The following is a 23,661-nucleotide window of genomic DNA, read 5'->3' on the forward strand; positions in this document are numbered from 1 at the left end:
CAGTCGGTGTTTCTGACCAGGACCCTTCTTCAGGACTGGAAAGGAAGGGGAAAGTCACCAGCATAAAAAGGTGGCAGGGGGAGAAGAAAGATAGCTAGAAGGTGATAGGTGAAGGCAAGTAGCTGGCAAAGGTAAAGGGCTGGAGATGAAGGAATCTGAAGAGAAGAGTGGACTATGGGAGAAAGGGAAGGAGGAAGGGCAGATGAGAAGAGGTAACAGGCCAGAGTGGGGAATAGGAGATGAGGGGAGGAGGGAAAATTTATTTTACTGGAGGGAAAAAAATATTCATGCCGTCAGGCTAGCCAGACGGAATATGAGGTGTTGCAACACTGAGATGCTGCGTCCAGCATCTGCAGATTTTCTCGTGTTTATGAGGTGTTGTGGCTACCCAGACAGAATATAAGGTGTAGCTACCCAGGTGCAAAATAAGATGTTGTTGTTACTCAAATGGAATATAAGGTGGTATTGTGGCCCAGATGGACTATAAGGTGGTGTTGTTACCCAGATGGACTATAAGGTGGTATTGTTACCCAGATGGAATATAAGGTGGTGGTGTTACCCAGATGGAACATAAGGTGGTGGTGTTACCCAGATGGACTATAAGGTGGTATTGTTACCCAGATGGAACATAAGGTGGTATTGTTACCCAGACGGAACATAAGGTGGTGTTGTTACCCATTTGGAATATAAGATGGTATTGTTACCCAGATGGAACATAAGGTGGTATTGTTACCCAGATGGAAGCACTAGCAAATGTATGTAGCTAACTAATATATGTTTGGGGAATTGAAAAACGTTGTACTAAGGCACCTACAATTCATATTTGCATGAGGATTACGTGAAATAGTTTCAAATTACATTCAGCTGATTTCTTAGTTTCCCCTCCCTCAGAGGCCATAGGGCTCGATATTGCTGCTGTAGGACAACATGTTTTCAGTACCAGAAATAATATGTCAATCCAAGTAAATCATGCAACAATATCTTGCTGGCAGTGAATTGCAGGTCATTAGTGCTCACTGTGTGAAAATGTTCATTCTCACATCCTCCCATATCACTTGTCCAAAACCCTAAATCTGTGTTTTCTAATCCTTACACCAACAGCTAAAGGGAACAGCTTTTCTTTTGTATATCTTATCTAACCTGTCATAATCCTGTTTACTCCTCTATCCTCTTTTGCTGCAAGGAGAGCAACAGCAGTTTTCCCAGTCTAACCCTGCATTTAACAACTATCATCCTTGAAACTAACCAGGTAAACTTCCCGTGCATTCTCTCACGAACCTTCATATCCTTCCTAAAGTATATACTCAGCTTGTACCCTAACCAGAGCTGTAAAAAGGTTCAGCATAGCTTCCCTGCTTTTGTACACAGTACCTTTATTTACATAGCACGAGATCCCATATGCTTTCTTAACTTATCCCTCAATGCATTCTGCCACTTTCAAAGATCTATTCACAGGAGCCTTGAGGTTCCCCTGTTCTTGCACAGTCTTTAGAATATGTACTGCCTGACCTCATCCCTTCAGTTAGAATCCATCCGCTCACACTTTATACATTAATTCCCATCTGCCATGTCTGTTCATTCTGCAACCCAGTGTCCTGATTCAATCAATTAGCATCATCCTCAGTGTTTGCCACATATCTGAGCTGGAATCACTGGCACATTTTGAAAATTTTCTTTTAGCAAATCCATTTATATTTCTGTGTAAACCAGAACATTTTCTAAGGTAAGGAAGTATAATGATGTACTGTATAGTAAATATTTGTGCATCTCAAAGGATAGCTTTTCCTGACCAACATCAATGTTTGCGAGAAATAATAAACACAGGGCTCATATGGTCAGTAGTCCGACAAGGTGCCATGATCTCTGCGGTTGCTGTCACATTCCTAGAGGCAGGAGACAGAAAAAATAAAAACAGGCTTCCTACACTTAACTGTTATCCAGCAGGAATAGAACCTCCTGCTTTCATCATTATCCACTGGAGTTTGGGGGTGGGGGGGGGGTTCTGATTTTTCCACAAATTCCCATTCCTTATTCAATATCCAGCGATTCATGCAAATAGCTTCTGCCTGTAAATGCGCAAGTGAACAATAAAAGCTTACGGGACCAGCTGTGATTCACTCTCCCAGCAAACATCCTGCTGAAATGGATCGTCAGGACTCACGTGTACATAGCAACCACTTGGATGATGGTAGAATTACTCTCCAGCTAAGCAAGGTGAAAAGAACAGAAATCCAAAATGTTTGAACTTCTAACTCTGTAAGTCATTCTGTATTGGCACACCGATACAATTAATTAAAAATATATATAAATAACAGCAGGAATATTCAAATGCATATTATGAAGGCCATATTACATATGTAATTATAACAGCTGAAATTCCATGGAATAAATTACTTACATTTGTGGGATGATTGTTTTTTATTTGTGCACATCTGGTTTTAAGGTGAGGTATTGAACTTTTCACTATGAGCAAAAGAAAAGAATTACATCGCAATAAGTGATTGTTAACTTGTGTCTTTGGTATAAGAAATTGACTTAAATTGCTTCAAGGGAACATAACCAAACAATATTTGCACCAAACCATATGAGGAGATCTTAGCACGGGAGAGAGCAAATACATGATCGATTATTCAGTCCAAAAGAGAATCTTAAAGAACAGAGCTGAGAAGCAGAAATTTTGAAATAGATATTAGCACTTCAAAGTACCGGTGGTAAATAAGTAGCAATGAAAATTGGAGATTGGCAATTGGCTTAAAATGGAGAAACACAATGACATCAGATGTCTGAAGGCGGTTCGAAAGCAAGGAGAGGTGATTGGGGGAAGAGTCTTTTAATAGCAAGACATTGATTTCATGGGTGTCAAGGTAGATCAGCGGGCAGAGGATTGATCGTAGTTTTGGTGTCAGAATAGCTCTGAATGGGTTGAACCTTAATATGGATGGAAAGTCAGAGGAGGCAGACCAGAGGTGGAAGTGGACATTTAGGAAATGGGAGGAGTGTTTCAGCTCAAGTTCAAGTAGAACACCAGCACTTGAGCCAAGATCTGGTTTAGCTGGTATAGTCTCATGACAGAGGTGATCTTGATATATATTCTCAATTAGAAGGAAGAAACCTCGAATTACTTATATTACTTATTCACTTCAAAAGATTAAATAACTATACTTTTCAACTTTAGATCCTGAAGTTTTGTCTCAAACTGTGAACAATGAGAGTTTTGCTTTAGCAGTTGCCAGAAATCTTCATAATCGTCTTTATTTTTCAAAATCCCACTCTTGACTAGTTGGTCCTGGAGTTGCAGAATCTGAACAAAGGGAGATTGAAGAATATGTTAGAACACAGCTAACATTGGCTCCAAGCACAGCTTTTATTGATCAATGATTCTGCATTTCGACCTGTTCTGAAACTCATCGGAAACCTCTAAATGCCCAGTGCAATTTTTCTGTCTACATTTAAAAATCATACAGTATATTCATTCTTGCATTTTCCTCATTGTGGTAACCCATTTCATTGGTAATCTGATGCCCAGAACATGGAGGCAGTCACCTCAGTCACTTCAGTGAATAACCATGCTTATCCATGGTCCTAGATGGACACGATCTAGGACGATCTAGATGGACCATGGGACACGATCCTAGGTCCCCTGCTCTCTGATGAGGTATACCTAATATTATCCTAGCTGAACCCAACAGTATACACAAATCATTTTCTCCAAGCACTATGTTCAAGAAATCTGGACTGCTCTAAAATTAACAAACCAAGAAGAGATACGAACTGTTGTCGTTTTGACTTAACACCCCTGCGCTGTGCTCAGGTATTGGAGAAGATACGCATATGTGCCAAATTTATGTAAAACAAACTTACAGACAAATATATCATTTTAATTAATATGGATTCTAGGAAATAAAACCATTGGTTACACTTCATTTTACAGTAAAACCGATCTCTACTGTTATGCTTCTTGGTTGCCTGGGCAAAGTTTACCACTCAATCGGTATCACCAAAAAAAATCAGATTTTTTGATTGCCTCTCTGACGGGAGCTGGCTGTATGCGAATTTCTGAGATCGAGGTAAATAAGAGTCTATCTTTATTTGCCAACATCTGTAAAAGCCCAGAAGTGGATAAGAACAAAACTGGGGACATTTGTAAAATATATTGGAAATAAATTATAAAAAATGTTTTCTCCTCAAATTCCAGTTAGATCTGAAATTATTTAAAAGAGGATTTAATAGTTTGAGTGCTAAAAGTGCAAACACCATATTTTGAAATGCTGCTAACAACCTTGCATGTGAAATTTGAATAACAATTGAGTTAAGAGTTCTGAGGTGTTTTTTAGTAAGTCATTACAAAATAAAAGATTCATGACTCATACCATGTAATAATGAGACTTCGGAACAGACTTGAGATATTTGATATCATGATGAAGCTGTGAACATTCTGAGTGGAGACCAAACAATTGCCTTGTACTATTCTATAAAAAAGACAGATAGAAGAACTTGTCAATAGTACTGGTAGCTGAAATACAAAGCACTAAGCAAATGACATGTAAACACTCAGCCACAGGAAGCCATTAACAACACTGGCAGCCAATTAGGACCCAGCAGGTAGCCTTAACACTGCCTGCTGATGGTGCTCCACCTCTCCTCCTTTGACATAACTCACCATTTTAACTGAGGAAACAACAGGCTGTTTCATTTATCCAGCAATTTGTACCAAGAGTTCCCTGCTGACAAACCTATAAAACTGTTTGTAGTCCTTTTCTGCCTTCTTTTCATTGTGTGCCATAATAAGCAGCAATTACTTGTTGCAAAACAACTCTGCTGCTTGCAAGAGAAAGGGAAATGAAGATTTGGTAATGTCCTCTGACTTCTCTGAAGTTATTTATGCTAAATGCATTTCACCCACTCTCTGGAGAGCAAGTTGTTTATTTTTAACTCAATTTTATTAATTCACTTGAAAGGAGTATTTTGGAACTATTGATGATGATGTAGAATAATGGCTTGATGCTTAATGCCATAAACTCAGCTTTACTATTAGCAATGTTATTTTAGACATGAAATGTTCATGCTTATAATAGTCTATTAGTATTACATAGTAATTACAATCTGAAATCTGAAAGCAAGTGAATTTGAATCTGCTGGGGTACATACCACATTTATATTTTGGAACATTCGATAGAAACTGTATAGTGATTCCCAGGGAAGAGTTTATAAATCACTTAATACTTCAGGTAAATGTTTACTTGTCAGATTGTTCCTAATTTCAAAAGGCAACAGTGGAATAGAATAACACCCATTTAAAAAAATCTCTAATCATTTTAGAGTAATATGGTCATTCTTAAAAGTGTGCAGAAGGTGTGCATCTTTTTTACATTCTGGAGACTGCTTCAGTTATTAAACAAAGCAATGCTGACATAAAGGTAAAGCTACCACCATGATGTCTTTGATTCTGAAGTTGTGTATTACGACTCAGACATAGTCTGCATTCTATGCGCATCCAGGCCTGGCAGGATGCACCACTGTGATAAAAGATTACATAACAATCACTTGGGAATATGAGCTGTATGCTGCCCTCCAGTGTCAAATGAATTGCAATGATTTAACATTTTAATTCCTCTCCGTTTCCCAGTGGCCAACCCCAACCCCAATTCTGTTCCACATGTCAGTCTATGGCCTCCTCTTCCTCCACGATGAGGCCACTCTCAGGGTGGAGAAGCAACACCTCCCATTCCATCTAGGTAGCCTCCAACCTGATTTCATGAACATCGATTTCTCCTTCCAGTCATTTTTTTTCTTTTTTTCCCCCCTCTCTTTCCTCCTCTTCTATTCCCTACTTCGGCCTTTTATCTGTTATCCTCACCTTCCTCTCACCCTCCCCTGGTGCCTATTCTCTTCCCTTTCTCCCATGGTCTCCTACCAGATTCCTTCTTCTCTAGCCCTTTACCTTTCCAACCCACCTGGCTTCACCTATCACTTTCTAGCTTGCCCTCCATCCCCTCTCCCCCATTTAAAATTTTTTTTGGTATCTTCCCCCTTCCTTTCCAATACTGATGAAGGGTTTTGGCCTGAAACAGTGACTGTTAATTCATTTTCATAATGCTGCCTGACCTGCTGAGTATCTCCACCATTTTGTGTGTGTGCTAACAAAATGAATTTGGGCTTCTCCACCAGGAGAGCTGCTTAGCATTGATTCCAGGGCTGACATTTGATGGACTGCTGATCCTACTATTTTCAACAACACAGGATTTTTACGGTAATCAAAGCTAGGGAGTAATGGCATATCACACTGCCACTGAACCTGTTTCATTGAAATGTTACTTCTTAGCTTCAGATCATGCATGTAACAAGTCAAATTAATTCCATTTACAAAGTATTAAACTTTTTTTCACCATGTTAACACCTTCCATTCTTTGAAAATGATGAAAGATTGTAGATGCTGGGAATCTGAAATGAAAGCAGAGATTGCTGCTATGTTTACACAGGATAAATATATATACAGCCTTTTGAAGGTGTCTTTGATGGGGGGAGGCTGATGTACATCATGCAGCTGGCTGAGCTTGCAACTTTCTGCAGCTTCCTCCCATCCTGCGCAGTGGTCGCTCCATACCGAATGGTGATGCAACCAGATAGAATCAGAATCATTTTATTGCCAATATGTGAAACATACAAGTACAATTGTGGTTCAGTTGCATGTATAAAATACAGGAAAAATACAATAACAAACAAAACAACAGCAACTAATTATCTACTAGATAATAGTGCAAACAGTCATGAGCAATCAACAATTGGGAGATGAACGTATGAACACATTCAATAACTAACAACACAAGAGCAGAGCAGGAAGGACCATTTAATGGATGTTGTGCAGGGACAGTTAGGGTATTACATCTGAATGAATTTTGTTGAGAAGCTGGATAGCTACAGGAAAGAAGCTTCAGAGATTATGTGTAGTCCTGGTTGTGATGGACTTGCAGTGTCTCCCTACTGGCAATTTGGTGAATAGGCTGAGTGGATTCAGCAGTAATTTTTTCAGCTCTTTTATTCGCTGTGGCAATGAACAGGTCTTCTGATGTCGGCCAATGATCTTCTCCACTGAGTGGACCAGTCACTGCAACCTGGACTTGGAGAGGGAAGAGGCGACGGGAAACTAAATGGTGATAAAGGTGGTCACAACATTCTCATTGATGGCTGAGTTAGAATTCAACAGGATACATCCTGGAAGGTTATGTTTCCTTAGCTGATGTAGGAAGAACAATCACTGCTGGGCATTCCTAGTGATAGGCGTAACATGCTTGTCCCACTTCAGTGTACTGGTACTGGTAGTCCCCAGGAATTTGAATGACTGGACCACAGACACAGCGTGACCATTAATCTTTATTTCCACTGTTGTGATAGCATTACACTCCAAGTTGTTAGGAGCATACCATGCTGCAAGACAGTCTACCTCTCTTTGATAGCAGGTCACATCATGATTAGAAATGAGAATAACTACAGTTATGTCATTTGCAAACTCCATGGTACATCTGTAGAAATATGTGAGAGTTCTTGATGACATTCCATGTCTCCTCAAACACCTAATGAAATATAGCTGTTGTCATGCATTCTTTGTAACTGGGCCCAGGACAGATCTTCAGAGATGTTAACACCCAAGGTCTTGAAACTGCTCACTCTTTCCATTCTGATCCCTCGAAACGACAGGTGTGTGTTTCCCTATCTTCCCCTTCCTGAAGTCCACAATCCATTCCTTGGTCTTACTGACGTTGAGTGCAAGGTTTTTTCTGTGACACCACTCAACCATTTGATATATCTCGCTCCTGTATACCTCTTCATCACCACCTGATATTCCGCAAGCAATAGTTGTATCATTGCCAATTTATAATGGCGTTTGAGCTGTGCGTAGCCACACAGTCATGGGTGTTGAGAGAGTAGAGCAGTGGGCTAAGCACACACCCTTGAGGTGTGCCAGTATTAATTGTCAGGGAGGAGGAGATATTATTTTTGATTCACACTGGCTGTGGTCTCCTGATGAGGAGGTCAAGGATCCAGTTGTAGAGGGAGATACAGAGGCCCAGGTTTTGGAGCTTGTTGATTTGTACAGAGGATATAATAGTGTTGACACTGAGGTATAATCAATAAACAACAGCCAGATGTAGGTATTTGGACCATAAGATATAGAAACTGAATTAGGCCATTTGGCCCATTGAGTTTGCTCCACCATTTCATCATGGCTGATCCAAATTTCCTCTTAGCTTCAATTTCCTGAATTCTCCCCGAATCCCTTCATACCCTGACCAATCTAGAAGCTATTAACCTCTGCCTTAAATACACATAAAGTCTTGGCCTTCACTGCTGCCTGTGACAGATTCATCACTCGCTGGCTAAAGAAATTCCTCCTCATCTCTTTTTAAAAGGATGCCCCTCTATTCTGAGGCTGTGTGCTCTGGTATTAGACTCCACTCCATTTTCAGCACATCCTTTCTAAGATAAGGGACCCAAAACTGCTCACAATACTCTAAGTGAGGCCTCACCAGTGCTTTATGTAGTCTCAACATTACATCCTTGGTTTTATATTCTAGTCCTCTTGAAATGAATGCTAACATCACATTTGCCTTCCTCACCACAGACTCAACCTGCAAATTAACATTTTGGGAATCCTTGTGTAGGATCCTATACAAGGATTCCCAAGTCCCTCTGCACTCAATTTTTTTGTATTTTCTCTCCATCTAGAAAGTTGTCAAAACCTTTCTACCAAAGTGCATGACTGTACAATTCCTGATACTGTATTCCATCTACCATTTCTTTGGTCACTATCCTAATCTCTCCAAGTCCTTCTGTAGCCTCTCTACTTCCTCAAAATACTTGCCCCTTCACCTATCTACATATCATCTGCAAACTTTGCGACATAGCCATTAACTCCATCATCCAAATCATTGATATATAATGTAAAAACAGCTGGTCCCAACACAGACCTCTTTGGAACATGAGTAGTCACCGGCAGCCAACCAGAAGAGGCTCACTTTATTCCCACTCTTAGCCTGCTGCCAATCAGCCACTGCTTTATCCACGCTAGAATCTTTCCTGTAATTCCATGGGCTCGTAGCTTATTAAGCAGCCTCATGTGTGGCACCTTGTCAAAGACCTTCTGAAAATCCAAGTACACAACATCAACTGATTTTCCTTTGTCTATCCTGCTTGTTAATTCTTCAAAGAATTCCACCAGATTTGTCAGGCAAGATTTTCCCTTGAGGAAACCATGCTGACTATGGCCTATTTTATCATGTGCCTCCAAGTGTCCTGAGACCTCATCCTTAATAATCGACTCGAACATCTTCCCAAACACTGAGGTCAGACTAACTGGCCTATAATTTGCTTTCTTCTGCCTCTCTCCCTTCTCAAGAGTGGAGTGACATTTGCAATTTTCCATTCTCGTGGAACCATTCCAGAACCTAGTGATTCTTGAAAGATCAGCACTAATGTCGCCACAATCTTTTCAGCCACCCCTTTCAGCACTGTGAATGTACACCATCTGCTATTATCCAGGTGATCCAAGGCTGAGTGGAAAGCCAGTAAGATTTCATCTGCTGTAGACCTATTTTGGCGACAGCCAAATAACACAGTCCAAGTCCTTGCTTCGGCAGGTGTTGGTTCTGGCCATGACCAACCTTTCAAAGCACTTCATCACAGTAGGTATGAGTGCAACTGGGCAAAAGTCATTGAGGCAACTTACTCTGCTGCTCTTGGGCACTGGTATGAGTGTCATCCTTTTGCAGCAGGTGGCATAAGTTTTCGGTGCCCTATTAGGTATATCATCAGGGTCTGATGGCTGCAAGGGTCCACTCTTATGAAAAATGTTCTGATGTCAGCCTCCGAGACAGAGATTACAGGGTCACCAGATACTGTAGGGATTTCCTCGAGTGTAGTTTCTTTTCATCCTTTCATTTCATGCATAAAAGATGTTTAGTTCATAGGGAGTGAAACATCACAGCTTTTCACGATGTTAGATTTTGCCTTTTAGGACATAATAGCCTGCAAACCCTTTCTGAGCTGATGTGCATCCAATTCCTTCTCTAACTTCATTTGGAATTGACTTTTTGCTCTTAAAATATCCTTCCATAGATTGTACCTGTGCTTCTCGTACAGTTCTGGATCACTGCTCTTGAATGTCACAGAACCACCTCTCAGCAGACTAGGAATCTCTTGGTTCATTCATGGCTTTTGGTTTGGATATGTCCCATATGTCCTCGAAGGCACACACTCATCTACACAGGTCATGATGCAGTCAGGTTCAACTGACATCCATTCCCTCTGAGGATGCAGTCACAATGGACACCACATTAATAGCAAACGGCTGTTGATGCCGAAGTTTTTCACTGACAACATTAACTTCAGGTTTTCTAGCTCGGACGAGCCAGTTTCTAAAGATGGCAGAATAACATGGCTCTGAGACTGGGAGAAAATGAGAGTGAGTTGTTTGATGATTGACCAGGAAGGAGCTGTCATTCAAAGTGCAGTTCTGGGAATGAATGCCAGGGAATTGAGTCTGGAACAGATTAGGACAAGATAATTGGCCTGGGAGGTAATGTGGCCATATGGCTCTGGAATCCAGTGATCAGGAGCTTTGTGCACAGGGTATGACTCTACACTGGAGGGAAAGATATCCATTGCAGCAGGCAGTGCTTCTTTGTTGTTTCTGCAACTTTTGGGATGAAATTTTAGGTTAGAGGCTCAAATTGTTGAGATGAAACAGCTAATGTGAGACATTGATCAAAGAACTTATAACACTGGAGAGAAAGCAAGTTACCCTCGACCCCAGGACATTGTCTGAGAAGAAGGAGGATTATTAGGTGTGCAAGCACCAAAGAAAGTAGAAGAGTGATCACTTTTTAACAAGATTGCTCCCCTTGTCTATCTGTTAACTTGCAGCTAACTTGACCTCTGGAATACAATCCATTCAAGAAAATTAATTTCAATTTGCAAAATTTAGCTCAACTAAATCTTTTCCATGAACAGATCTCTTTTTCCCTGTGAATTGTAACATTAATTTTGTGACTGGCTCCCTCTGCTGGATTTATATATAATTACATAACATAATCCAACAGGTTAGAGCAATGGGTTTCAAGTGGACATTGAATAAATTTGAAAGTGGATTTATTTTCAAAGTACTTGTCTTGAGATTCATTTTCGTGCTACAGTAGAATTTTATGAAAAGCTATACATAAACAAAGACTGACAGCCAATGCGCAGAAGATAAATTCTGCAAATGTAAAAATAATATTGAGAACATTAGTTATAAAGAATCCTTGAAAGTGAGTCTGTAAATTGTAGGATCAGTTCAGGGCTGCGATGATTGAAGTTATCCACAGCATTTCAGGAGCCTCATGGTTTTAGGATAATAATTGTTCCTGAATCTGGTAGTGTGAGATCCAAAGCTCCTGTACTCCTAAGCAACACACAGAAAATGCTGGAGGAACTCAGCAGGCCAGGCAGCATCTATGGAAAAGAGTACAGTTGACGTTTTGGGCCGAGACCTTTCGTCAGGACGGGAGAGGAAGAGAAGACCCTCCTGCCTGGTGGTGGTGGTGGGAAGAAGGTCTGCTTGGATGGGGGGGGGGGGCATTGATGATGATGCTGCTTTCTTGTGGCAATTCTCCATGTAAATGTACTCAGTAGTGGGGAAGGCTTTGCTTGTGATGGACTGGCTGTATGCTCCATTTTAAGCCTTTTCCATTCCTGGGCTTTAGTGTTTCCAGACCGGGCTATGATGCAACCAGGTAGGATACTCTCCACTGAGAATCTATAGAAATTTGTCAGCTTTTGGTGATGTGCCAAATCAATGCAAACTTCTCAGAAAGTAGGGGCGTTGTTCTGTCTTTTTTGCGATGACACTAGTGCTAGTCATAGAGTCATAGAGAAGTACAGCACAGAAACAGGCCCTTTGCCCATCTAGTCCATGCCTTAACCACTTAAACTGCCTACTCCCATCGACCTGCACTGGGACCATTACCCTCCATTTCCCTTCTATCCATGTACCTATCCAAACTTCACTTAATCATTGAAATCGAGCTTGCATTCACTACTTATGCTGGCAGCTCATTCCACACCCTCATGACTCAGAGTGAAGAAATTTCTCCTTATGTTCCCATTAAACTTTTCACCTTTAACCCATGTCTTCTTGTAGTCCCATCCAGTCTCAGTGGAAAAAGCCTGCTTGCATTTACCCTATCTACACCCCTCATAATTTTATATACCTCTATCAAATCTCAACTCAATCTTCTACATTGTGAAGAGTACAGTCCTAATCTATTCAACCTTTCCTTATAACTCAGGTCCTCCAGACTCGGTACCATCCTTGTGAATTTTCTCTGTACTTTTTCAACCTTGTTTACATCTTTCCTGTAGGTGCAAAGGTTCATTTATTATCAAAATATGTATCCCTATACAACTCTGAGATTCATCTTCTCCAGGTAGCCATGAAACAAAGAGAGAACACGAAAGTCATTCAGAGAGAAATATCAAACCCACAAGGGCACAAAAAAGAACAGCATCCCAATCATGAACACCCCCAAACCCCACCCCCCCCACAAAACAGAACAAGAACATCAACCCCTCACAAACCCCCCTCCCTGCACAAAATAGAATAAGTACATTAACCCCCAAACAACTGCTCCCCTGCACAAAATGGAAGGATATTGACCCCCAAACATCCCCTCCTCTACACAAAGAATTAGCAGAATGCAACAATAACATTAACCCCCAAACCTCTCCCCTTGTACAGCAGAACAGAAAAGGAACAGACAGAAATATAAAAACAATAATTCTGAAAAGGTCCACAGTCCATAAATGCCACAGTCCAATCCGTAAATGATACCATCCTCCAGCATCACTGACGTTCATCGAAAGAGGACACCACGCGAGGCAGAGGCCTACCTGTCTGCCACAGCGAGCCGCACAGTGATAGGCTGCTCCCAAACAAGACAGGCAGTCAGTGTCTCAGTTTCAGTAGTTGACCAAAACTGCACACAATACTCCAGATTAGGCCTCACCAACATCTTATACAACTTCAACATAACATCCCATCTCCTGTACTCAATACATTGATTTACGAAGGCCAATGTGCCAAAAACTTTCTTTATGACCGTATCTACCTGTGACACCACTTTCGATGAATTATGGATCTGTACTCCCAGATCCCCTCGTTCTACTGCACTCCTCAGTGCCCCACTGTTCACTATGTGTGACCTACCCTGGTTAGTCCTACCAAAGTGCAAAGCCTCGCACTTGTCTGCATTAAATCCCATCTTCCATTTTCCCAGCTGATGCAGATCCCTCTGCAAGCCATGACAGCCTTCCTCACTGTCCACTACTCCTCTAAGTTTGGTGTCACCTGCAAATTTGCTGATCCAGTTAACCACATTATCACCTAGACTATTGAAATAGATGATGAACAACAAAGGACCCTCCCGCAGCACGCCGCTAGTCACAGGCCTCCAGTCAGAGAGGTAACCCTCTACTACCACTCTCTGACTTCTACCATAAAGCTAATGTCTAATCTAATTTATTACCACATCTTGAATGCCAGGCGACTGAAACTTCTTGATCAGCCTCCCATGCTGGACCGTGTCAAATGCCTTGCTAAAGTCCATGTAGACAACATCCATTGCCTTGGCTTCATCCACTTTCCTGTAACTTCCTTGAAACGCTTTATAAGATCTTTATAAGATTGGTTAGTTATGACCTACCACACACAAAGCCATGCTAATCACCCTTAATCAGTCCATGACTATCCAATTACTTAAATAGATGGTCTGCTTAGAACACCTTCCAATAACTTTCCAACAACTGATATCAAACTTACCGGCCTATAATTTCCTGGTTTATGTTTAGAGACTTTTTTAAACAGTGAATCAACATTGGGTATCCTCCAATCCTCTGGTACCTCTCCTGTCACTAAGATTGTTCTAAATATCACTGCTAGGACCCCAGCAATTTCTGCGCTTGCTTCCTGAAGAGTCTAAGGGAGCACCTTGTCAGGCCCCAGGGGTTTATTCACCCTGATTTGCCTCAGCACAGCAAGCACCTCTTCCTCTGTAATCTGTACAGTGTCCATGAAGTTGATGCTGCTTTACCTCACTTCTATAGATTTTGTGTCTGTCCCCTGAGTAAATACAGATGTAGAGAATTCATTTAACAAAGTCTACCCTGTCTGTTTTGGATCCACACTGGATTACCATTCTGATCTTCCAGAGGACCAATTTTGTCCCTTGCAATCCTTTTGCTCTGAACATATCTGTAGAATCCCTTAGGATTCTCCTTCACCTTGTCTGCTAGAGCAACCTCATGCCTTTTCTCAGCCTTCCTGATTTCTTTTGTAAGTGTTCTCTTGCATTTCTTATACTCCATAAGCACCTCATTTGTTCCTACTTACTTATACCTTCTATGCACCTCCTTTTTCTCTTAACCAGGGTCTCAATATCTCTTGGAAACCAAAGATCCCTATGCTTGTTATCTTTACCTTTACTCTGACACAAGCACTGTACTCTCAAAATTCACTTTTGAGGGCCTCCCACTTTCCAAATACATCTTTGCCAGAACACAGCCTGTCCCAATCCACACTTGCCATATCATTTCTGGTACTATCAAAATTGGCCTTCCTACAGTTTAAAATTTTAACCCACAGTCCAGACCTATCTTCTTGCATACTTACTTTGAAACTAATGGCATTGTGGTCACTAGATGCAAAGTGTTCCCCTACACAAACTTGTGTCACCTGCCCATCTCATTCCCTAATAGCAGATCCAGTATTGCACACTCTCTCATTAGGACCTCTACATGCTGATAAAGGAAATTTTCCTCAACACATTTGACAAACTCTATCCCATCCAGTCTTTTTACACTATGGGATTACCAGTCAATATGTGGAAAGTTAAAATCACTCATGTTTCCTGTAACAGTCTGCAATCTCTCTATAAACTTGTTCCTCTAAATCCCGCAGACTGTTGGGTGATCTGTAATATAGCCCCATTAACTTTTATTATTTCTCAATTTCACCCATAATGACTCTCTAGCTGAGTTCTCCAGTCTGTCCTGACAGAGCACTCCTGTGATATCTTCCCTGACTAGTAATGCCACCCCTCCTCCTTTAATCCCTCCTGCTCTGTTACTTCTAAAACAATGGAACACCAAAATATAGAGCTGCCAATCCTGTTCCTTCATAACCGAGTCTCACTAATGGCTACAAAATCATAATTCCAGGTGTTGATCCTTGCACTGAGCTCATCCACTACAGGAAAATCCCAGGGCAGATCCTCTGACATGCCTGAATCAGCTACTGACCCTGTCCACCTCTGTTCACCAAATGAGGATTTCTGGCTTCTCCTGTGGTCAATAATCAGCTCTTTCATTTGCCAATGTTGAGTGAGAGATTGTTGTTGTGGCACCACTCAACCAGATTTTCAATCTCCCTCCCACATACTGATTCATCATCGCCTTTAATTTGGCTAACAATAGCCAAGTTACTAATAAACTTAAATACACCATTGGAACTGTAGTTAGCCCCACGTTGAGTAGAACAGGGCTGATCATGGCTATTGAAAATCAGCAGTCTGTTTCACCGATTTTGGTAGGAAATCAGATGAGTCATAGAGTCATAGAACACAACAGCACTGAAACAGGCCCTTCAGTCCATTCAGACTGTACCAAACTGCTAAACCTCCTCATGTCATTGACCTGCAGCACTCCATGCCCCTCACATCCATGCACCTATCCAAATTTCTCTAAAATGTTGAAATTGAACTTGTATTCACCATTTGCACTGGCAGCTCATTCCACACTCTCATCACCCTCTGATTAAAGAAGTTCCCCTTTATATTCCCCTTAAAGATTTCACCCTTCACCCTTAAACCATGACCTATAGTTCTAATCTCACCCAGCCTCAGCAGAAAAGTTTGCTTGCATTTACCCTATCTATACTCCTCATAATTTTGTATACCTCTATCAAATCTCCCTTATTCTCCTGTGGCCTAGGTAATAAAGTCCTACCCTTCTCAATCTTTCCCTACACCTCAGGTCATCACATCCTGGCAACATCCTTGTAAATTTTCTCCCTGCATCTTTCAACCTTACTGACATCGTTTCTGTAGGTAAATGACCAGAAATGTACACAGTACAATATTCCAAGTTAGGCCTCCTGGTTGGTCCTCCCAAAGTGCAACATCTCACACTTGTCTGCATTAAATTCCATCTGCCATTTTTCTGCCCATTTTTCCCAGCTGGTCTGGATCCCACTGCTGGTTTTGATAGCCTTCTTTGCTGTCCACTACACCTCCAATTGTTGCGTCATCAGTAAATTTGCTGATCCGGTTTACCACATTATCACCCAAATCATTGATACAGATGACAAACAACAAATGGCCCAGCACTGCTGTGTGTGGAATATTAGCCATCTACTTGTTTTCCCCACTTGACATTTGCAAATTTTACTCACTACCCTGCCCCCCCCCAAATATTTTCCATATTGAAGTTGCAGGTAAGAAGGATTCCATCACACATCTGATGATGGAAAGACTTTGGGGTGGCAGGAAGCCATTTACTTACTGTAGGATACCAGCTCTCTGATGTATGATTTAGGTGTGGGTAGTCAAGCTAAGCTCCTTCTTAAATTTGTCCAAAAAGGTTGAATTTTAGAACAAGACCAAGTAGAATGTAAAAAAGTACCAATTTCTTGGTTACATTGGAAACACTGATCAGATAAATTTGGGTTTAATTTATTTATTTTTTGTGGTGTAATATATAATTGATGTAAAAAATTATATTGCACTAATCTTAACCGGACATTTATTGTATTTGTCATACTGTCAAGACATAGTCTTGACCAATTTGTTTCTTCAATTTTAATATTCAAGTCAGTTTCCCATTTTTGTCTTTACTTATGGATTCCTTGTTTAATTGCCTGTTTTTGAATCAAACTATACATACAAGAAATAAATTTTTTAGTTTTTCCTTTTTGAATTAAAGTTTCTATTTCATTAGATTTCGGCAATAACATTGTTTGACCCAATTTTTCTCTTAAATAAGCCCTTAATTGGAAGTAACAAAAAAGAGTGTTGTTTGATATTTTATATTTATTCTTTAATTGATCAAATGACATTAATATACCTCCTTCAAAACAATCTCCTATATATCTAATCCCTTTTTGAAACCAATTATATAAAAGTTGATTATCCATTGTAAAAGGAATAAGTCTATTTTGAATTAAAGATCTCTTTGCTAATAAAGAATTCCTTATTTCATCATCAACATTTATTTTATTCCATAAATCAATCAAATGTTTTAATATAGGAGATTCTTTCTTTTCCCGTATCCATTTAGATTCCCATTTATATATAAAATCTTCTGGTGTATTTTCTCCTATTTTATCTAGTTCTATTCTAATCCATGCCGGTTTATCTTTATCAAAAAAAGATGCAATAACCAGCATTTTGTGTCTGTTGTTGCTTGTGAAATCTAAGTTGATTTGCTTTATAATAATTCTTAAAATTTGGAAGTTGTAACCCTCCTAGATCAAATTTCCATGTCAATTTTTCCAACGATATTCTTGACATCTTACCTTTCCAAAGGAACTTCCTCATATTTACTTAACTCTTGAAAAAACTTCTGGGGTGGTTGTATTGGTAGTGATTGGAATAAATATTGTAATCTAGGGAATATATTCATTTTTACGGCATTTACTCTACCTACTAACGTTATTGGTAATATCATCCATTTATCAAGATCTTCTTGAATTTTTTTCAATAATGGAAAATAAATTAATTTATATAAGTTCTTTATATCATTATCAACTCTTATACCTAAATATTTTATACCATTTATCGGCCATCTAAATTGAGTTATTAATCGACATTGACTATAATCTCCTTTAGTAAGAGGTAAAATTTCACTTTTATCCCAATTTATTTTGTAGCCTGATATTTTCCCATATTCTTCTAATCCAGAGGATAATTTATAGAGTGAAAAATATGGAATATAAAGCAAGAATATTGTCAGATCATTCTCCTTTGATAATGACAATGATAATGATAGATAAAGAGGAATCGATTTATAGATGGAGATTTAATTCAATATTATTAAAACATCAAGATTTTTGTGATTTTATGAAAAAGCAGATTCAGTTTTTTTTAGATACAAATTCACATTCAGTTGATGATAAATTTATATTGTGGGAAGCAATGAAGGCATATTTAAGGGGTCAGATAAGAAGTTATACTTCTAAAATTAAGAAGGAATATATGATAGAAATAGATCAATTGGAAAAAGAGATTACAAAATTAGAAAAAGAATCTCAAAGATATATGACAGAAGAAAAACGAAGACAACTTGTTAACAAGAAGTTACAATATAATACACTTCAGACACATCGAACAGAAAAAGCAATTATGAGAACTAAACAGAGATATTATGAACTAGGTGAAAGATCACATAAGGTTCTTGCTTGGCAGTTAAAAACAGACCAGACTTCTAAAACGATAAATGCAATCTGAACAAGAGTAAATAAAATTACTTATAAACCTTTAGAAATTAATGAAACTTTGAAGAATTTTTATTCCGAACTGTATAAATCAGAATCACAAAATGATAATGTCAAGTTAGAAAGGTTTTTATCACAAATAACTCTTCCAAAATTGAATTTGGAAGAACAGAAGGGATTGGATATGCCTTTTACATTAAAAGAGGTCGAAGAAGCTCTAATATCATTTCACAGTAATAAATCCCCAGGAGAAGATGGTTTTCTGCCCGAATTTTATAAAAAGTTTAAAGATTTATTAATTCCTCCTTTTATGGAGTTAATACATCAAGCGGAAAGAACGCATAAACTTCTAGAATCTTTTTCGACAGCTATTTTAATAGTATTGCCAAAAAAAGATAGAGATCTTTTAAAGCCAACATCATATAGACCTATTTCTTTGTTAAACAGACTATAAAATAATAGCAAAAATTTTATCTAACAGATTATCTAAATACTTACCAAAATTAATACATATGGATCAAACAGGATTTATTAAAAATAGACAATCGGCAGATAATGTAACCCGATTACTTAGCATAATTCATTTGGCACAAAAGAGGGAGGAAATGGGTGTGGCAGTTTCAAATTTAAGAGTTTTACTGGAACAAATTATTGGAACACAACTTCTGCATAACCCAATATTATTTTTATTAGGTGATATTGAAGGGATAAAACCTAAACCCAAATTGAATAAAAATCAGAAATAATTCATAAAAATTGCACTGGCAGTAGCCAAAAAGGCTATTGCAGTTACTTGGAAATTGGATTCATACTTAAGTATAGATCGTTGGAAGAATGAAATTTCCAGCTGTATTCCACTTGAAAAAATTACTTATAATTTAAGAGATAAATATGAAACACTTTTGAAAATTTGGCACCCTTATTTACAAAAAGGATTAAATATATAGGTGCTCCGAAGATAAAGTAATTGATTATTTGGGGTAAGAAATAAATATATATACTAAAGTTATTATGAACTCCATGGAGCATGTGGGGATCTTCCGATATCCAGGCATTCTTTCTTTCTTTCTTTTCTCTTCTTTTTCTTTCCTTCTATAGGGATGTTAGGGGGGAGGGGGGAAGGGTAGATAATTTTTTTTTCTTTCTGTAATCATTTGAAAACTCAATAAAAATTTTTTTTAAAAAAAGCTAAGCTCCTTCTCCCAGCTTCCCTATGCCTTCCCTGAGGTGTTGATTGTGGAGGATTTGCTGATAGTAATGTTACTGAATGCCAAAAGAATGATAATTGGAGGCCTTTGCTGAGGATTGCCTGCCACTCTGTGGCTTAAGTTTTACTTGTTATTTTTCAACCCCTATCTACGTATTATGCAGTTCTTGCTACCTGGAGACATGGGCTGTTTCATTATCTCAGGATTTGCAAATAGATTTGAATAGAGAAATTTCACTTCTGGCCTTATGATAACATGCAGGTCACTGGCCAGGCTGCCTGTTGTGATGAGAATACCATTCAGAGGCATTTCTCCAGTGACCGTCTGGGTGATGGAGTATTGCCCTCGATTCTCAATTTTACTTGGGCTCCTGAAAGTCACAATCAGTAAAATGCTCCCTTAACATCAAGCGCAGCTACCTACATTCACCTCAGCCCAACTGTTCAACTCCTTATCTATGTTCAGAGCAAAGCTGCATTGAGATCCAGGGCCAGGAGATTTGGAAGACACCCCTTCCTGTCTTGAAAATAATTAGTGATCTCAGAAATCATTAATTTAAACTTAGTTCCAATGATAGAACATTGACATCAACTGTGCAATGTTGACCATTGCACGGTATTAGCAAGAGGAAGGTCAATGATTTTGAACCATAAAGCAAACTTAACTTTTTCTTAAATACACTTACTGAAATATGTCTCTCAAAGAGTACAAAGCAAACTAATAAGCACGGCTATCCTTGCCAAAATAGTGTTCTTCATTAATACATACGTGTTCCACCTTCTGCTTAAGAGTTTTCTCCTGGAATCGAAGATCACGCTCTTTGATTTCCTGGCGCTGCTTCTGGACTCTCTTGCTCAGTAAATCCATGTAGTGTAACCGCAAGGCCTTACACAGCCTGTACATGTTCTTGTACATCTCCAGATAGTGCTAAGAATGAGTAAGGATCATGTTACAAGAGTGTCTTAACGTTTTCCAATTAAATTGACAAATTCATTGAAAATGTTGAATTTACTAAATACGTACTTTATTTTAATGATGTAAATAGGGCATGAAAAAGAATGACTTCACTATAGTCATGTTGATATTCTACTCTTAGCATCAACGAGAATGCAAACCTTATCATTAACAAGATTTTAATATCTAAGGCTGATGACTATTTTCAGGTAATACATTGAACTCCTTGAACCCCTTTCCTTAGTGTTTTCTTAAAGTCTGTGGATCCTTTATACAAAATGTGGGCTCTTGCTTCTTCTCTGAACAACCATGCTGCATATCATTCTTTTAAAATCCTAGATAACTGTTGTCAATGCAAGATATATCCTCAGTCCTTTATTCTCCCAGCCTCCATACCAACCCATTTCTCATTCTCAGTGTCTTCAACCTTGAATTTCATTCATCTAATGCTTTGTCTCTTCCAAGTTCATTGACCTCCTATTCTCTTTTGGTTTTTCCCTACATACAAACTCTCCAACACATTGATAGCTCTCTCTTTAAGGTGGCCATGCACAAGTGCTTCACTATTTCCATGGTGCTAGTTAGGAAAAGGGCCATATTTGATCACTCCTCTTTTTTGCTCTCTGCTATATCTCACTCTTCACCAGTCAAATCAACTTTCTTCTGTATTCAGAATCCCTGTAGCCCAGCCTTTGGCTTCCATCCACCACAATGTTTCTGCAGTTTTTGATTCTCTCTGCCCTTCTTTCTGCCTTTGCCGTCCTGTTCTCAACTATTAAATGTCTGCAAGACGTTTCAGACCATGGAGAATTGAACTCTAGTCTTGCATGTCTCCACTATTTTGGGTGTATCAATGCCAACACTTGTGAAGCCAATCAAGGTCATGTAGTTGAGGACTTGACTTTCACTCCAGCACAAGCAGATACACTGAACCTTTGAGTCTTGGAGTGGAAACAAGACAGAGCAACATGGATTGGGATACCAGAGCTCAAAGGGTATTTGAGGATATCTTAATACTCCAGTTGTCAACTGATTTGCCCTGAAATTGTATTTTTGGAAGCATAAACTCCTGGCCTTCTCTGTCTTGGAAGTGTTGCCTACAAGACAGCACAGTTTGATGTTACTCATGGTGAGATGGGAGGTTTGGGTTAAGATCAGAGTATTCAGGTCCATGGATGCTGATGGTCACAGCTGCTTTGTTGTAAGTGTTCGGAGAGCACTGCTTAAAAGTGTAAAGAGCAACAAAGGTAGGCACTAAGGCATCTATGAGAGCAATTATAAATAAAAATGAAGGGCTGAGTTACTCAGCAGATTAGATAAAGAAAATATAACACATTAGTGACCCGTCGTCATATTGTGAAGGTGATAGCCAGCTATTGCATTGCTTTGATGTGTACAGAGTAACCAATCAGTGTGAACCCCTCACTAGAAACTAAAACTCTACAACAGGAATAAATGGTGCTCTTGCTCTGTTAAAAGGAGTTACTAACATCTACATGGAGAAAACTCACAGGAGCCAGTCTTGCAGAAACTTGAAACTCTAAAGACTTTGGAAGGATCTGGAAACTTTGAGGTAAAGCATTTTATTTAGTGAACAACAAAATGATTGCTTAAGTCACTAAAACACTTATTATATTTGATTTGTGTCCTCCTTGTTCACTTAATTTGATTGTGTATTTGAAACAAAATAAAAGCATTAATACAGAAAGTGTATGTGGTGAGGCAGATGCACATCCATAAAAAAGGATAGGATATTCTGGTAGCCTTCTCTTCCTCTCCCCCAACCTCATGACCTCACCCATCACCTCCCTCTGGATCCCCTCCTCCTTCTCTTTAGTCCATGGTCTACTGTCTTCTTCTATCAGAATCCTTCCTCTTCAGTCTTTTGCCTCTTCCTCATCCCAGCTTCTTTTCCCAACTGCTCATTTCCCTCCATAAATGCTGCCTAAACTTCTGAGTTCATCATGCAGTTTGTATTATCTACTCCACTCCAACTTTCTGATTTCTTTGCAAGTTATTGAATGATGTTTAAACTATCTTTAGCAGACCTGAGAAATGATCAAAGCACATAGGGCTCAAACTATGGTGGAAAATTTTTATACCCCTTTATTTTGTTAGGAGGTGGGATGGAAAATTGTGGGAGCCAAGCAAAGCCTCTTTTCATTAAAACTTCTGATAGCAAGTCACATTAAATTCCTAAAGAAGCTCTGTGCTAGCAACATAAATACTTGGGAATAGTCACTGATGGTCAGTGGGTTCCGAGGTGGTCAATAAGGGGTCTCTATAAGAATGAGTAAAGTAGTAAGGAATCCCTCACATCTGGAGACTGGAAGAAGATGCCCTTGCAATAAGAGCTGCGGAGACAGCCACTGATGTTCCAGATCTGTGAGATGTTAAAGAAAACAAAAGATTTGAAACTTAACATTGGCCTTTATCTGGCTATTAGTGGAAGAGAACATTCACTGTGGTTGCCGTAAATCAAAGTAATGCTTGTGACTGGTTAACATTATGTTATGTGATCAGCCTGCAATATTTACAACTTAAGTAGTCTGTTGCCAAGGCAGGACCTTAGAACCTTGCCTGTTACTTGACCCCCTGGGAATAAGGATTTTAGGAAAAGGTCAGGATAAAGGATAAAATCAATGGTTATTAAATAAACCATTGGGATGCAATAGAAATGGAACATAGCATCAATAAATATGACTACAGATGAAGGAAAATGCAAAACTGGTTTCTAATTGAAACCTGATAATTGATTTTTTTTTCTTTTTCTATATTAAGGACCTTCATATTGAAATAATGAAAAGAATTAGTGTTTGGTGCAAATCTCTGGGAGAACGAGTGATATACTGTGGACAAGCACACTGCAGTGAAGGAGTTTGTTTCAGAAGAAGCCAATCAATATCTTGTTGGTAATGGAATTTGCAAATAAAGTTATGTAAAATTCAAAGCTTTAGTGTGCTGGAGGAAACCAATCCA

General features: G+C 39.2%; 1 protein-coding gene across 1 annotated transcript in view; it reads right to left on the reverse strand.

Annotated features, from left to right (window-relative positions):
• LOC140730127 (uncharacterized) overlaps positions 1-23,661 on the reverse strand; it is a 153,234-nt gene that overhangs the window by 79,448 nt on the left and 50,125 nt on the right. The window contains exons 4-7 of the mRNA XM_073050261.1: positions 20,497-20,655; positions 4,371-4,469; positions 3,163-3,301; positions 2,399-2,463 (exon numbers count right to left, since the gene is read on the reverse strand). Of these exons, the coding sequence (XP_072906362.1) occupies positions 2,399-2,463; positions 3,163-3,301; positions 4,371-4,469; positions 20,497-20,655 (462 nt within the window). The remainder of the gene's footprint in view (positions 1-2,398; positions 2,464-3,162; positions 3,302-4,370; positions 4,470-20,496; positions 20,656-23,661) is intronic.

Source organism: Hemitrygon akajei, chromosome 7 (genome assembly GCF_048418815.1).
Source record: "Hemitrygon akajei chromosome 7, sHemAka1.3, whole genome shotgun sequence".
NCBI lineage: Eukaryota > Metazoa > Chordata > Chondrichthyes > Myliobatiformes > Dasyatidae > Hemitrygon > Hemitrygon akajei.